The sequence below is a fragment of the Poromitra crassiceps genome (genome assembly GCF_964638095.1).
Source record: "Poromitra crassiceps genome assembly, chromosome: 6".
Lineage (NCBI taxonomy): Eukaryota > Metazoa > Chordata > Actinopteri > Beryciformes > Melamphaidae > Poromitra > Poromitra crassiceps.
The window spans coordinates 1,699,044-1,716,808 of record NC_139627.1 but is presented as its reverse complement, the minus strand read 5'-3'; the positions used below and the strand labels follow the sequence as shown (position 1 = coordinate 1,716,808).

Here is a 17,765-nt window from a genome sequence, read left to right as displayed (position 1 = left end):
GAGTGAAGCTCCCACACGTTTTCTCCAAGCGTTTGTTTTTATAATAGTAAAATTGAGGGAGGGGGCAGGGGGGGCTGTTCCTCATATAGGTGCGCTCCCCCAGTTCTCCAGCTAGCACAACACACCTGGTCCAGATAGCACAACACACCTGGTCCAGATAGCACAACACACCTGGTCATAACCACAGCACAACACACCTGGTCATAAGCACAACACACCTGGTCCAGATAGCACAACACACCTGGTCCAGATAGCACAACACACCTGGTCATAAGCACAACACACCTGGTCCAGATAGCACAACACACCTGGTCATAAGCACAACACACCTGGTCCAGATAGCACAACACACCTGTTCCAGATAGCACAACACACCTGGTCATAAGCACAACACACCTGGTCCAGATAGCACAACACACCTGGTCATAAGCACAACACACCTGGTCCAGATAGCACAACACACCTGGTCCAGATAGCACAACACACCTGGTCATAAGCACAACACACCTGGTCCAGATAGCACAACACACCTGGTCATAACCACAGCACAACACACCTGGTCATAAGCACAACACACCTGGTCCAGATAGCACAACACACCTGGTCACAACACACCTGGTCATAACCACACCTGGTCACAACACACCTGGTCACAACACACCTGGTCATAACCACAGCAGAGTGCCGGGAAAGTACAGAAAGAAGAGGCCCCCAACCTTGAGTCTTTTTGTTCTTTTGGGCCTAATCGTCAATTTCACTGATGAGAGGATTTCAATCTTCGGGTCCCTATGGAAATCTAGAAGAAAACAGTGTGACTGCTATGCTTATCCGCATTTGTCAGAAATGCAACAATCAGTTTTGAAAATGGATAAAATAGCTGCATGTGTGTTCAAGACAAAAAGGACAGATAGCGTATTTTTGGTTTGACTCCATACCATCAGCTTTCATCCAAACATGCACACTGATGCATTCAGAGTACGGTTCCCCAAACTCAGTGGGCTGGACTGGGGCTAGTTTCAGAGGGCAGTGACCGCCCATGTAATCTGGTCAAACAGAGAGGATCGTTAGTACAATAACCAAATGTTTTATTAATTGACTAAAGAAATGATGAGACATAATGTGATATACTGCCACCTGAAGGCTGTTTCCTAGGCTCCCAACAGTCAACAGTCTACACTACAGTTCATCCCAACAGTCTACACTACAGTTCATCCCAACAGTCTACACTACAGTTCATCCCAACAGTCTACACTACAGTTCATCATGACAGTCTACACTACAGTTCATCCCAACAGTCTACACTACAGTTCATCCCAACAGTCTACACTACAGTTCATCCCAACAGTCTACACTACAGTTCATCATGACAGTCTACACTACAGTTCATCCCAACAGTCTACACTACAGTTCATCCCAACAGTCTACACTACAGTTCATCCCAACAGTCTACACTACAGTTCATCATGACAGTCTACACTACAGTTCATCACTCTCGTCATTATCAGCCGTTTGAGAACAAGTTATAAGACATGATACCAGTTTAAAAACTTACCACTTTGATTTGGCATCTAAAGAGAGGGGAAGAGAAAGATGACAGGGGGGTCACCATGAAAGAAATATCAAGAATCTGCTCAGTGTAAAGCATTAGTATTAACTAACCCTTATTAACTCGAACCCTAACCATAAACCCAAAACTATGAATAGCCAGATGTATAAATTAACTAATACCTAGTTAACAAGAACACCATTAGTAAATGACTAGATATGTTAGTTAACTGTTAATTAAGGGTTAGTCAATGTTTATTAAGCATTAACAAATATCTATCCATCCATCCATCCATCCATCCATCCAATTGGCTGTGGAAGGGGGGGGGGGGCTGCTTTACATATTTTGGATTTAACTTTTCTTTTTCCTATTTGGCTACAAACCACTATGAAAAATAAAGAACTGTGTCAACAAATGTACACTAGAAACAACAACAATCAAGCCTAAACTCTACCAGCAACATTCAATTGATGACATTTGAGGTCCCTGTTTAAAATGAAAAGGATGCCATAAACGACAGTAATTATAGTAACAGACACGGTTGTAGAACACCTTCACTGAACAGGATTACAGTAACAGACACGGTTGTAGAACACCTTCACTAAACAGGATTACAGTAACAGACACGGTTGTAGAACACCTTCACTGAACAGGATTACAGTAACAGACACGGTTGTAGAACACCTTCACTGAACAGGATTACAGTAACAGACACGGTTGTAGAACACCTTCACTGAACAGGATTACAGTAACAGACACGGTTGTAGAACACCTTCACTGAACGGGCTCCAGCTCACCTGGCTTTCACATCTCGTGGTTTCGGCACTCAAAAGGCGCACTGGACACACCAAGGCGACAACAAACGCCAGCGCGTTTCCAAGACGCATCTTAACAACTAGACCACATTGAAACTGAGAAATGAAAAAGTCGTCGAATCCAAATTACAACCTGGATTTCGCGCCCTCGTTGAAGTTTTGAAGATGTATTCTCTCGTATCGTTATCAGCTGTTACAAACAGGCGGCTGTCCAGCGCGGACCACACACACACACACACACACACTGCATGAGAAGCGCTGCATGGAAACTATCGGTCGGACAGACTCACTGACTTGACTACAGACAGTAGAGATTATGATCTACCTCCACCCGTCTTTCTCCATGTTTGGCCAAAATGAGTGAACTTAAACTGGTGTCGCTTTTCTTTTTGGATGACTATTCGCTGCCTCTTCAGCTCCGCCTCCGCCCCCGACAGCGCGTACGCACGACAGACAGACAGACAGACAGACAGACAGACAGACAGACAGACACACACACACACACACACACACACACACACACACACACACACACACACACACACACACACACACACACACACACACACACACACACACAGACAGACAGACATACAGTCAGACAGAGAGAGACAGACAGACAGACAGACAGACAGACACAGACAGACAGACAGACAGACAGACAGACAGACAGACAGACACACACACACACACACACACACACACACACACACACACACACACACACACACACACACACACACACACACACACACACACACTCTTCAGGAAACTTGTGTGGAGTCACACCCTAAAGAAAAGAATACTCCCACAGGGACTATTATGTCTGAGGTAGTGAATAGTGAGTGCAGTGACCTGTAGGTGTTTTACGGGAGTTTGAATCCCCAGAGAGACTTTCTGTTGTTGCTGCTTGCTGTGGTATTTGTTGCCTACTAGGCCCTAGTAGGCTACTAGGCTACAATTTGTAATAAAATCAGCCTACTATCCCCCCTCCCACACCTCTCGGACCGGAAATGTTTTTGTTCTAATAAGCACAATGCTGCCAGAAAATGGTGACTTTGACAGTAAGTAGCAACCACATGTGGGTCATGGTTTCAGTGAGTTACCTCAGTTTACTTAGGCTAAGTTCCTGCGTGCCTGAAGACCACGCTGAACACAGACACACGTAGGCCTACTGAATGCACTATAGACAGTGTGTGCTCAAGTTCAAATGTGTGTGTGTGTGGAGAGAGAGAGAGAGAGAGAGAGAGAGAGAGAGAGAGAGCACAGCAGATGTGGTGGTTACAGTTACGGTCGCATGCCATGAAACATGGCTTTGAATGAAGCGACACACTGTATGGCTTCAGCAAAACCATGCCGTTATCTCTCCCATCTCCACTCTGTTCTATATCTCAACCCCTGGCTGATCGTATCACTTGTTTCCTCTCGGGCGCTAACAGACTGTGTTTGTTCAGCGCAGGAAACGGGACGTCTTCACGACATGGGTGTCGTTCTGCCCCGCAGCTGTTTAGTCTGTGAGGAGGGAGAGCTGTGGTGAGTGCATGGGCGTTCTGACTTAGGTGGGGGATCTTTGCAGTTTGTCATGTGGAAAGACTTATGGTGAGGAGTGGAACACCTATAGGCATCAGATCATCAGAGTTTCATCACATCAGCCCATGTAGAAGCGACTCAAATGAATAAAACATGCCTTTGAAATGGGTTGAAAATGTTAATAAAACCTGATGGAAAGTGTAACATCACAACAGTAACGAGAGATTTCATTACTTTGGATGGGGTGTAACAGTTTTGTTTTTTAATTAACTAATGAAGACGTGATAATATAGGAGCAATATTGCCTAATTGTGTAATACCTCAAAAATAATGTAATAACACAACGTATTACATACTCAGCAAATATTATTGGCAACACTTTGCAATAAGGGTACATTAATTAACTGTTAATAATGTAATTAACTAGAGACCACCTTGAGATGGGATCACACCAGCCATGATGCCTGCAAATTAAAAACGAATGTGGGCCAGTTGGGTAAAGAGGGACTGTGTGTGTGTGTGTGTGTGTGTGTGTGTGTGTGTGTGTGTGTGGGTGGGGGACAGTGGATCAGACCCATTTTCATTTTGATGTCAACTACACACCTGTAAAGTTTCATGACTGCCATCTTACCTGGTTTGACCCTATCGTGCTTGCAAAATGTGTCCACAGAGAGACAGACATATAAACACCTACCAAAGTACTAGAGACAGACATATAAACACCTACCAAAGTACTAGAGACAGACATATAAACACCTACCAAAGTACTAGAGACAGACATATAAACACCTACCAAAGTACTAGAGACAGACATATAAACACCTACCAAAGTACTAGAGACAGACATATAAACACCTACCAAAGTACTAGAGACAGACATATAAACACCTACCAAAGTACTAGAGACAGACATATAAACACCTACCAAAGTACTAGAGACAGACATATAAACACCTACCAAAGTACTAGAGACAGACATATAAACACCTACCAAAGTACTAGAGACAGACATATAAACACCTACCAAAGTACTAGAGACAGACATATAAACACCTACCAAAGTACTCAGAACTGCTTCTGTGGTAGTTCCCACACAAGGTGAAAACAATACCAGCCACCCGCTGTCGCAGCTGCTAACAAGCATGAACTAACCCTTCATTTAGGCTACCTAATGTGTCTAGTAATCATTTACTAATGGTGTTCATGTTAACTAAGATATTGTGGTTAGGATGAGGTATGACGTCACTGAGTGATATGATGATTTTCATTGATGCTATGATTTATTCAGTTATAATATAATCTTTAAAATTATCTTTGCCTTTATCATAGTTAAGTTAAGTTATCCTTTATTTATCCCCATGGGGAAATTCATCCTCTACTAGGAACCTTCCTAGAACTAGGAGCAGTGGGCAGCCGCAGTTCAGCGCCCAGGGACCAACTCCAGTTCTTTTGTCAGTACCTTGGTCAGGAGCACTGACAGGAGTATTAACCCTAACATACATGTCTTTAGGTGGTGGGAGAAACCGGAGCACCCGGAGAAAACCCACACGAACATGGGGAGAACATGCAAACTCCACACAGAAAGGACCTGGGATGGACCAGGGTTCAAACCCAGGACCTTCTTGCTGTGAAACAACAGTGCTAACCACTGATCCACCGTGCCATCATCTGATGGGGAGCTGCATGACACATAGCCTATAATACAACACTATACAGCTGTGAATCTTTCAACCCGGAGTTGTTTACCTGCACTCTTATGTATGCGCATAAGCATAAGCTACAGACTTGATGGCACCGTGCCTATTGAATAGAGATCTATGACATTGGGACAACGTTCTACACATCTGGGTCAATAGATCAGTAAGCCCATGTGACAAGTAATACATCAAGCTATCATCTTAAGTTAGTTTATATCATAACCAGCTGTGATTTAACGCGTTTTTCCACATTCCATAGTAAATTGAGCTGCATGCATCTCTCTAGTGGTTTAGGGTCAAAGATCACACGGTTTGAATATTCTTTTCAAGTTCAATGAAAGTCATTGACTTGTTTGACTTGTCAATATATCCAGTAGGTCTATAGACGGTTTTCACCAGCTGCAACCCCACAGCATTTCCTTTTTCTCAGCTTCTTCTTCTATGTTTTATGGCGGTTGGCATCCTTAAATGTTGCATTACCGCCACCTGAATTGTATCAGCTTCACAGTGCTAACTATTGACAGTGTCCACTTTCTCAGCTATTCAGGGGAAAACACTGACATAGCCTACTTCTATTTCTATTTTTTATTTTTGCTATGTAAATGTTTAAATGTAAAGATAGGCCTATGCGTGCAATAACGTACTGATAGTCAGCTTCAGCTCACTCATAGCTCACTCCTGCCCAAGCATGCCTTGTTACTGCTGCTGTGTTTTGTGTATTTGTTCGACTCCTTGCAAAAAAATAATTTAGTTGCCGCATTTTCAGGATGGGAGATATATTTTAGTGTTAAAAAAATAAATAAATAATTGCCTGGCTCCAGCGCCCCCCCTAGTGGCGACGCCCCTCGAAGCTTACCCCTTTACCCCCCCTTATGGGCGGACCTGTCCACTACACAACACTGTATTTATTTACATAGGCTATGTTACATATTTGCGGGAATGAGAGGGATCTCACACTTGTACTGATGTCCAGCATGACTGGTGACGAGGGAAACATGAGTTTGTTTACTGCGTCACGCCATGCACCGGGTCCGCCTGGTGCGCGGGGTTCTGGAGGAGGGTCTCGGGCGGGGGTGTGGGACCCGGGCAGGGTGAGGGGCAGGGCGGGTGGTGGGAGTGGCTGCCCTGGGTGTCTGCCCAGCAGAGGGGCACTTAGCCTGGGTGACTGTGCCCAGCGGGGTGGTGCCGCTGGCCACGCTCTCCTCTGTCTCCTCCTCTCCTCTCCCCCTCTCCCCTCCTCTTCTCTCCCCCTCTCCTCTCCTCTCCCCCTCTCTCCTCTCCTCTCCCCCTCTCCTCTTCTCCCCTCTCCCCCTCTCTCCTCTCCTCTCCCCCTCTCCCCTCCTCTTCTCCCCCTCTCATCTCCCCCCTCCCCTCCTCTTCTCTCCCCCTCTCCCCCCTCTCCCCCGGTTCTCCCCTCCCCCTCTCCTCTGGTTCCCCCCACCCACCCCGGTCAGCGGTCGCCTTTTATACACGGTCCCAAACAGCGCAGGACAACGCGATTGGCTGACTCAGATTTGAATCTGAGCCAGCCAATCGCTGTGCCCCATGACCGGATGGACCATATATGGACTTCCTCCCCCCGAGTGGCTCGTGCTATCATAGCTGCTGACTGCTGGCCTCTCCCCCTCTCTCCTCTTCTCTTCTCCCCTCCTCTCCTCTCCCTCTCTCCCCTCCTCTCCCCCTCTCCTCTCCTCTTCTCCTCTTCTCCCCCTCTCCCCTCCTGTCCTCTCCTCTTCCCTCCTCTCCTCTCCTCTCCCCCTCTCCTCTGGTTCTCCCCCCCTCTCCTTCTCTCCCCCTCTCCTCTGGTTCTGCCCTCCCCTCCTCTCCCCCTCTCCGCTCCTCTTCTCTCCCCCTCTCCTCCCCCTCTCTCCTCCTCTCCCCCTCTCCTCTGGTTCTGCCCTCCTCTCCTCTCCCCTCCTCTCCCCTCTTCTCCCCTCCTCTCCTCTCCCTCTCTCCCCTCCTCTCCCCCTCTCCTCTCCTCTTCTCCCCTCCTCTCCCTCTCCCCTCCTGTCCTCTCCTCTTCCCTCTTCTCCTCTCCCCCTCTCCTCTCCCCCCTCTTCTCCCCTCTCCTCTTCTCTCCCCCTCTCCTCTGGTTCTCCCCTCCTCTCCTTCTCTCCCCCCTCTCCCCTGGTTCTGCCCTCCCCTCCTCTCCCCCTCTCCGCTCCTCTTCTCTCCCCCTCTCTCCTCCTCTCCCCCTCTCCTCTGGTTCTGCCCTCCTCTCCTCTCCCCCTCTCTGTTCTCCCCCCCTCTCCTTCTCTCCCCCTCTCCTCTGGTTCTGCCCTCCCCTCCTCTCCCCCTCTCCGCTCCTCTTCTCTCCCCCTCTCCTCCCCCTCTCTCCTCCTCTCCCCCTCTCCTCTGGTTCTGCCCTCCTCTCCTCTCCCCCTCTCTCCTCCTCTCCCCTCTTCTCCCCTCCTCTCCTCTCCCTCTCTCCCCTCCTCTCCCCCTCTCCTCTCCTCTTCTCCCCTCCTCTCCCTCTCCCCTCCTGTCCTCTCCTCTTCCCTCCTCTCCTCTCCCCCTCTCCTCTCCCCCCTCTTCTCCCCTCTCCTCTTCTCTCCCCCTCTCCTCTGGTTCTCCCCTCCTCTCCTTCTCTCCCCCCTCTCCTCTGGTTCTGCCCTCCCCTCCTCTCCGCTCCTCTTCTCTCCCCCTCTCTCCTCCTCTCCCCCTCTCCTCTGGTTCTGCCCTCCTCTCCTCTCCCCTCCCCTCTGGTTCCCCCCACCCACCCCGGTCAGCGGTGGCCTTTTATACACGATCCCAAACAGCGCCGGACAACGCGATTGGCTGACTCAGATTTGAATCTGAGCCAGCCAATCGCTGTGCCCCATGACCGGATGGACCATATATGGACTTCCTCCCCCCAGTGGCTCTGCTGCTGACTGTTACTGCACTATCCGTCAGATACCTTTGCAATACCAACCCTGTGCATCCATAAAGGTACATGGACGTTACTCTGCAGAAACTACAGTAACAAAATCACGAATTGCTCTGTTTTTGGAGCTCTGCATGTCTGTGTTTGTCTAGTTAATGCGTTAATGTTAGCTAACGGCTAATATTTGCTAGTTAGCCAACCAACCAGCAGCTAACATTAGCTAGCTAGCTAGCTTACCGGAAGCGATATTTTTTTTCGGATGATGGCGAAGGCATAACCCACCCCTGGCCCTCTCTGCCTCTGATTAGTGGCAGCGTTATAAACCATAGATATGACTATATTAAAAACATCAACACACTGGCGTCTTTCATGCAGGCTAGCAAGCGTAACTGCTGTATGTCTGTCTGACCTTACCCCGCTAGCCGGGCGCTTCTCGCTCATACTGAGCACATTAGCACCCGGCGAACGTCACGCATTTCCCATTTTACACTGTGCCATTTTCACGTCTAGGTCTAAAAGCCGGCTCCTACCTGAGTCTTCCTACCCAGCGTGTGCACGTCTTTCCGACAGGGGTGGTTGTTATGGCAACTATCAACAACAACAACAACAACAACAACTACTACTAACTACTACAAGACATAAAGACCGAAATAGGCTACCTTGTTAATGTGTCTGTCGGAGACACAGCCTAACGTTAACATTTAATATGAGCCGAATATCAGCCTGCGCTCAGCTATGTATACAGGAAGTAAACCGGATATTCAGGTGGGTTGTGACGGTTGTTATTGTTGTCAAGTTAAAACTGTCTATATAACTGGCTGTGAAATAACATCTTGTGTCTGTCTGCATCCAGCATGCATGGCTGCTGCCATGCAAACAGAGCCGTCTGACTTTATCTTTTATTATTTTAATAAACTTGCAAATCAAGGATCAGTCTTTTGATTGTCAGCATTGAGAAGATCTGAATTATTCTGACTCCACATCAGCCATATGAGGACGTGCAGAAACACTGAATAACACTGAGGTTAAGGTTAGAGCAAGCTTATGGTCAAGGCTGTTAATTAAGGGTTATTTCATTCTTATTAAATGTTAACTAACTCTTAAGTAATGTACCCTTATTGTAGTGTTACATTATGATTACACCTTATGGGAGGGGGGGGGGGGGTGTCACAGCTTGTTAATGTGGCAGTGGAGGCCTAAAGGTTAGAGAAGCGAGTTTGTGACGGGAAGGTCGTTGGTTCAATCCCCGGGACCGGTAGGATAAATCTGGGACAGGTAGGGAAAGTGGAAAGGCAGCGCTTGCCCCTCCCTCATTACCACCACTGAGGTGCCCTTGAGCAAGGCCCTTATCCCCAACTGCTCCAGTGGAGCTGCTCAGTGGCCAGCAGATCAGACTGTGGTTGTACTGGTCAGCTTCCAGGTGTGAATGTGTGTGCGTGACCATCTTAGTCAATACCTGGTTTTGTGTACATAGCCTATAAACCACACACAATCAGTGCAACAGTTTGTAGCTGGTGTTTTGTATCAGCTCACGAGACATTGTGTGTGCGTTTGTGTGTATGTACCATAAAGAGGTTGCAGGACCGGTAGAACCAGTGTCAAGTGAGCCTGTGTAGTATGGACCATCGGTCACGGCACACGAGCGGGAAGGGAATCCTGCAGAACCAGAGCATGAGAGTATGAATCACTTAAGTTCACGTACGGGTCTCAACCCTCATAAATCACAACAATAGCACTCAGCCATGTAATCTCACATTAGCGCTTGAGGACACAGGGCTGCATTGTCCACCCACCCAGCATAATCTTACTACTATAATTGGAGAGCGGTCGGTTTGTCTCGTCTGTCTGGCAGGAGTTGGCACATCGTTGCTCCGATCGCCTCCATCATTTGCCAAAACACTTTTCAGGGGTCTGGAATCAATCTGAATCAAAACATAATTATCTCAGTCATGTCTGTGCACAAGCGCCACTTGTGTTCACGCTGTGATATTTCTTGTAATTGAACTCTCCCAGGCAGGGTGAAAGAAGCCAGAGGACCTAATGAAGAGTGCAAAAATATGTGTGCCTTCAAGATGCCAAACATACTTGGCACATATTAAATGAAGGATACGTTTACCTAGCCTGGGTAAACCCAGCCTCCGGCTCCACGTGATCTGCTCTCAGACCCTGCTCACAGTCACTACATACACTACGCACTACGTAGTGACTGTGAGCAGGGTCTGAGAGCAGGTCACGTGGAGGCTGGGTTTACCCAGGCTAACGTTTACCATTCCATTCTCCATGGCATGAAAGCTGACTCATTGAATGCAAATGTCTTGCACTTGAATAACCCAGGCGCTGTCAGTATTCATAGTATTCTGATGATGTCACAAGCCTTTTTCCTACCAATATGGCGCTTCAATACACAAAGCTCATTGGCTGTAAGTGTCACTTGATTGTAATCACCGGTTAATTGATCACAATCACCTGTTGTTTTCCTACCAAAATGGCCGTGTGGTGATGTAACAGAATACTAACAATACTTAAGAGTGTAATATTGCTCACTTGAGTGACTCAGCATTTCTTTGGGAGTAAGTTATGGGTGACTCAGCATTTCTTTGGGAGTAAGTCATGGGTGACTCAGCATTTCTTTGGGAGTAAGTCATGGGTGACTCAGCATTTCTTTGGGAGTAAGTCATGGGTGACTCAGCATTTCTTTGGGAGTAAGTTATGGGTGAGTCAGCATTTCTTTGGGAGTAAGTTATGGGTGAGTCAGCATTTCTTTGGGAGTAAGTTATGGGTGAGTCAGCATTTCTTTGGGAGTAAGTCATGGGTGGGGACTGGGGAAGCTGGTCAGCACAAAGGGACATTCCACATGAATGCTCCCAGCATGCAACAGTGATGGGTTCAATGGATGAATTCTCCACTCTTCCACACGCAGACACAGTGACCACAACCAGGAAGTGTAAAAAACTCAATTCTTTTTTTATTAAACTTCTATCTTTATGCAATCTGTATATATAAAAGTTCTAAAGCCACTGGCCTGAGACTAAGACAGACAGTGATTCGTTCATGTGGTTCAATTAGTCCTCATTATTCATGGACCGGCGGCCTGCGTGACAGACGGACATTGACAAAAACGGTAAAAACAGGAGACAGGATGGACACAGTAGTAGGCTGGACAAAAAGGATCGCACGATGTTTGCCCGCCGCGCGTCACTGGAGTGATTTAGCGGCGGTCCGTGATAAAACAAGCCTGTGGACATCGTTAAGAAGAGGAAGCAGGAATAAATAACAGGAAATGGTTTTGCTCACAGTTGATTGGCTGTGTGCAGCGCCGCCGCCGCATTGTGCTCCTCTGACAAATGACTGGACTCTCTAGCACCGGGGGACTGGTGGTGGTTGACGTGAAGATGTGCAGGAGGGATTCAGACGCAGCTCATGCGTCTGAATGTACAGTTTATGCATTTCCCCGTTCTAATGTAAAATGGCGTGTGTGAATGCTATGTGTATAGACCGTTTCAACTTGAGAACATAAACATTCTAAACTGGGCCTAGAGCCTAACTTCCTGTTGCAGTATTTGCTAATGCAATAAGTGCCTGGAAATAAACTTGAGTCCAAACTGTGCCCTAGCAACAGACGTCTGGTGAAACTGTTTCACCGTCATTCTGAATGGAATTGAAAATAGTGAGAATGACAGGGAGAGGCAGAGATTGTACGTTCATTTCTTGTCTGTAGACCATGATCTCATTTGTTCATAAACATATATCACCCACATACAAATACTTTTTTGAATCATGATGACATAGTATCATTTTTTCCATTATCATTATTAATACCCTTTTTTCAATTCTCTTAAATACAATATTTTACATGTCAGATTAAATACGGCTGTATGCGGCAAGGTGCGTGTTTGTATCTTTGTGTGTCTTGGGGCCTATGTAGCGGATGTGCTTTCCACTAGGTGCTACTGGCACTGTTTCTTCTGTTCTGGGACGTCGTGCTGGGCTCTCCACTGAGAAACCACCCCACACACCACGAAAACGCCTTGGAAGACCAACGCATGCGCTTTGTTGTGCGTCTGTGTTCAGTCAGTCACTGTCACTGGTCTCGCTGCTGGGGTCGCCCTGCACCTTGTTGCGGTGCTGCATGGCACGGTGGTACGCCACCTGGACTGACTTTCGGATGTTGGACTTCCTGCCCTCCAGCATCTTATCCTTGTCCAGGTCCTGGTCCACACCCAGCGGCACCAGCTTGGAGCGCGGCAGCCACTGCCTACACACACGCGCACACACACACAGGACAGCAATTTGCCAATTTAGTTTTGGAGTTTTAAAAATGCATTAAATGCACAATGAAATATGTAACATCTCCAGAACATACTACACAAAGATCAGTTGATAAAACCAGACAGAGAGTTTGGCAGCTTGCAAGAAAAAAAAAAAAAAAAAAAAAAAAAAAAAAAAAATCTAAAGGCATAACAAACTAAATTGTTTAGTGCAAGTTAAGCAATTTAAGTTAAGCAATTTAACTATAGTAGGGGTAAACCAGCCTTTGGTTTTTTACTCAAGTTTAGGCACTCTAGTGGGCATCAACTCAACGTGGTTGACCTGAGAAGGACCAAGGCCGTCAATGACATTGGCCTTTTCTCATAGATTTAATTTCAGAGTTACATGCAAAAATGCCGGGACATGTGCTGCACACTATGACCTAAAACACAGCATGTTTTTCCCCTCCTCTATTCTCTCAAACCACGTTTGGCCTATTTCTGTTCATGCGGCGTGCGTGTTCTCGTACTTCAGTACTGAGCCAGGTTTCCTTTGAGCTTTGTGTGCACACTGTGCACACATCCAGTAACATCAAAAGCTACGTGGTGCTTTGTCTCGTGTTTGCTTTATGGATGAAGCACAGCGTGGTAGAGAGAGGATGAAAGTATCCACCTTATTTTTGAATGCCCCACTGTACAAAATAATTGTGGGAACAAGGTCCGGTTTAATGTGACTCATTGTTGCAGCTTGCAACAATGAGTCATGCAGGCTTCTTCTGCAGCCTTTGTACTCGGCTGCAGACCCCAATTATAAACCGGAAGCTGGAGTCCGTTATAAAAGTTATAAATATAGTCACGTTATAAACAACTAACCAACGCTGCGGGTCCGTATGGAAACAGTGTTACTCGAAATGGTTAAAAGTTAAATCAATTTGGTCATTCAGTGGCGTTTTACTGCCATGTAAAGTAACTATTACGCTAGCCGTTAGCATTAGCCACAGTAGCCGACTACCGACAATGCATTACGTTATCCCAGCACCCGAACGACACGGCTGTAGAGCAGAATGGCTCTGTTGTAAAATCCTCATAGACGTTTTTTTTGTCAAGTTAAAACAGTGTAAAAATTACACCGGAAGCGGAAGAAGCAGCCATCAGGCATCATGGCAGCTAGAAATAAGGTGGATAAGACTAAGAGAGAAAGAGAGAGGCAGTGTGGACTGTGGCTTGACATGCAAGAAGAACACAATAAGAATGAGTGGATGAAGAAGGGAGTGGAGAAGAGATGAACCAATGCACTGACCAGGTTCTCTTGTTGTCGAAGAAGAGGACCAGGAACAGGTGCTCCCTGGCCTCCAGGGTCATCTGCTCCCCCAGCTTCAGCACATCCACGGGGGGCACAGGGATGGGGACGCCCCGGTGGAACACCCCTTCCCTGGGCATCTTAGGGTCAATGATCTACGCAGGGGGGTTAGGCTTAGGGTTAATGAGGGGTCAAACTCATTTTAGTTCACGGGCTACGTGGGACCTAGACTCAGCCCTCAGTCTTAATCCTAAAACTACGTGGGACCTAGACTCAGCCCTCAGTCTTAATCCTAAAACTACGTGGGACCTAGACTCAGCCCTCAGTCTTAATCCTAAAACTACGTGGGACCTAGACTCAGCCCTCAGTCTTAATCCTAAAACTACGTGGGACCTAGACTCAGCCCTCAGTCTTAATCCTAAAACTATGTGGGACCTAGACTCAGCCCTCAGTCTTAATCCTAAAACTACGTGGGACCTAGACTCAGCCCTCAGTCTTAATCCTAAAACTACGTGGGACCTAGACTCAGCCCTCAGTCTTAATCCTAAAACTACGTGGGACCTAGACTCAGCCCTCAGTCTTAATCCTAAAACTACGTGGGACCTAGACTCAGCCCTCAGTCTTAATCCTAAAACTACGTGGGACCTAGACTCAGCCCTCAGTCTTAATCCTAAAACTACGTGGGACCTAGACTCAGCCCTCAGTCTTAATCCTAAAACTACGTGGGACCTAGACTCAGCCCTCAGTCTTAATCCTAAAACTACGTGGGACCTAGACTCAGCCCTCAGTCTTAATCCTAAGACTACGTGGGACCCAATCTGGTCTCAAGTGGGACAGACAAAGAAAATCGATGCATAATAACATAAATAACAACACCACATTTTCCTGTTTCTTTTAGTGTAAAGAATTAGGCCTACAGGTACATCTTAAGAACACCGTTTCACATAGGGTTATCTCAGGTACTATAGGCCTACCATAGGGTTATCTCAGGTACCATAGGCCTACCATAGGGTTATCTCAGGTACCATAGGCCTACCATACGGTTATCTCAGGTACCATAGGCCTACCATAGGGTTATCTCAGGTACCATAGGCCTACCATAGGGTTATCTCAGGTACCATAGGCCTACCATAGGGTTATCTCAGGTACCATAGGCCTATCATATCAAAGCTACAGTCTGTAACTTTACTTTTTTTTTTTACACTTTATTCATTTTTCAATAAACATAACGATACAAATACACAGACAAAAATAATTAAACCCCCACAACACACACACACACAGAAAATATTCATCCTGCAACTGATACAACATATCAATCATCTCCATGATCACTCCGACCCAATAGAGAGGCAAAGTGGAACGTCACTTCCTGCTTCAGCAGCACTGTACCAGAGATTTTCATCCGCCATTTATTTTCCCATAGACATTTCGTAAAATGCTTATAAAAATAGTTTTACTTGTTCAAACCAAACGGTTCAGATTAGAAACAGGAGAGATCGCATAACATTTCACTCGGACCAAAACGTTTAAAAAAATGCGGATTTAAAGAAAATATTTTTTCAGTGTAGTTTTTTAAAGTTTTGCGCCTAGTGAAATGTTCTATGGTCTGTCCTGATTCTAAATATAGCTGAACAGTTTGGTTTGACGAATAAAAACTATTTTTATAAGCATTTTACGAAATGCCTATGGAAAATAAAATCTCTGGTACAGTGCTGCTGAAGCAGGAAGTAGGCGGTCACTTTGCCTCTCTATACCGTTTCCAAATCTGTACTTTTAAGTTACGGTAATCAATAAAAGGACACACCCAACCTCTTCCCAGAACTTTCTTATCTTATCTTTCTTATCTTGCATTAGAATTGACGGCAACTGTGCAATTCTTCTCTATATTCAAATAGTTTCACGTTTAGTGATAAATACAGAAAACCTCATATTGTAACTGGCTCCTGACACCTGGTACCTCTTAGCCTTCACAAGTGCATCAATATTAGGTGTCAAATCCTGAGCTTGAAAAATTGGATTGAAGGACTTCTCGTTGCAATTTTTTACACTTTGCAAAGTCGTCCTGTGGGCCGGATTGGACCCTTTGGCGGGCCGGTTCTGGCCCCCTGTCGTATGTTTGACACCCCTGATCTACAGGCAGAAGAGTCAGACCTACAGTTAGAAGTGGTCATGAATCTGCCAGATGTCTGGACCTTTGATTTGAGAATGGATCGACGTTGGTGGAAGTGTGTCTCACCAGAGCAGGATAGGAGGGGTAGCCTCGACACTTGGCCCACACCAGGTCCAGAGCATCTAGAGTGGAGTAGTCATCAGATGTCATCCAACATCCCGAGCGGCTGCGGCTCCGCACCACTGACACAGGAAGAGGAAGACACGACACAGGAAGAGGAAGACACTCAGTCAGCATGAGGAAATCCCACCTCGAGCAAAACCAAGGTTCTGTGCATGTGATGTTCTGTGCATGTGAGGAGCGATAAGTGCTTCTCACAACAAAAAAGAGAGACGTGCATTTTCACTTGTTGACACTTCGTCGGGGGGTAATAACGGTGATCTGTTTCTGAACTTCAGACACTGGACTAGTTGCGCAAGATACAGAGATGTATCAATTCAACATTATGCTAACATGTAAAGGTTATGAGGGGAGCTGTCTTTACCAAACTGTTTCAACCGCCATGAATATTGATTTATCAATTAGCGTTTATTTATTTGATCTTTCTTACTCCCGTCCCTACAGACGTACACACTCTGTTATGTTACTACAGTAGCTGCCCTTCCTTTATGTGCCACCACATTCTTTCCTGTGACAGAAATCTTGTAACAATCGGTTTAATTTACAGGAATACTATGCTCCTTTTCACCTGACAGCGGGGAGCAGGAATACTGTGCTCCTTTTCACCTGACAGCAGGGAGCAGGAATACTGTGCTCCTTTTCACCTGACAGCGGGGAGCAGGAATACTGTGCTCCTTTTCACCTGACAGCGGGGAGCAGGAATACTGTGATTCTTTTCACCTGACAGCGGGGAGCAGGAATACTGTGCTTATTTTCACCTGACAGCGGGGAGCAGGAATACTGTGATTCTTTTCACCTGACAGCGGGGAGCAGGAATACTGTGCTTCTTTTCACCTGACAGCGGGGAGCAGGAATACTGTGCTTCTTTTCACCTGACAGCGGGGAGCAGGAATACTGTGCTCCTTTTCACCTGACAGCGGGGAGCAGGAATACTGTGCTCCTTTTCACCTGACAGCGGGGAGCAGGAATACTGCTAACTGGATGTGCCAGAATTTCCTACAGCTAAACAAAGACAAAACAGAGGTGATCGTCTTTGGTCCCAAAGAACAAAGGCTTAAAATCACTGCACGCCTTGAGTCTCGATCCCTGAAGCCTAAGGATCAAGTCAAAAATCTTGGCGTTATTATTGATTCCGATCTCAACTTTAACTCCCACATTAAGTCAATTAGAAAATCAGCTTTTTATCATCTTAAAAATATAGCAAGAATTAGGGGCTACATGTCCAGACAGGATCTAGAAAAACTTATTCACGCCTTCATCTATAGTAGGTCTCTCCAAAAAAGAACTTAGGCAACTTCAGCTCATTCAGAATGCTGCTGCTAGAGTTCTAACGAAGACTAAGAAAGCTGATCATATCACTCCAGTTCTTAAGTCCTTACACTGGTTGCCAGTGTGTCATAGAATAGATTTTAAAATACTGTTATTAGTCTATAAATCACTTAATGGCCTAGGCCCAAAATACATAGCTGAA

The 17,765-nt window shown here is 46.3% G+C and overlaps 2 protein-coding genes across 3 annotated transcripts in view; both read right to left on the bottom strand.

Annotated features, from left to right (window-relative positions):
* Positions 1–2,722, bottom strand: part of LOC310778145 (uncharacterized protein) — a 17,150-nt gene extending 14,428 nt beyond the window's left edge. Inside the window, exons 1-4 of one of the 2 annotated variants that reach the window (XM_083638493.1) lie at positions 2,652–2,722; positions 1,553–1,568; positions 936–1,043; positions 717–796 (exon numbers count right to left, since the gene is read on the bottom strand). The gene's annotated coding sequence lies outside the window, so the exon portion shown is untranslated. Of the gene's footprint in view, positions 1–716; positions 797–935; positions 1,044–1,552; positions 1,569–2,343 lie in introns of both variants that reach the window. The other variant, XM_083638492.1, reaches the window with a different exon arrangement.
* An 8,672-nt stretch (positions 2,723–11,394) lies between these two features.
* Positions 11,395–17,765, bottom strand: part of brpf1 (bromodomain and PHD finger containing, 1) — a 34,762-nt gene continuing 28,391 nt past the window's right edge. The window contains exons 14-16 of the mRNA XM_083639157.1: positions 16,241–16,356; positions 14,002–14,156; positions 11,395–12,709 (exon numbers count right to left, since the gene is read on the bottom strand). Coding sequence (XP_083495283.1) covers positions 12,526–12,709; positions 14,002–14,156; positions 16,241–16,356 — 455 coding nt within the window. The 3' untranslated portion in view covers positions 11,395–12,525. The remainder of the gene's footprint in view (positions 12,710–14,001; positions 14,157–16,240; positions 16,357–17,765) is intronic.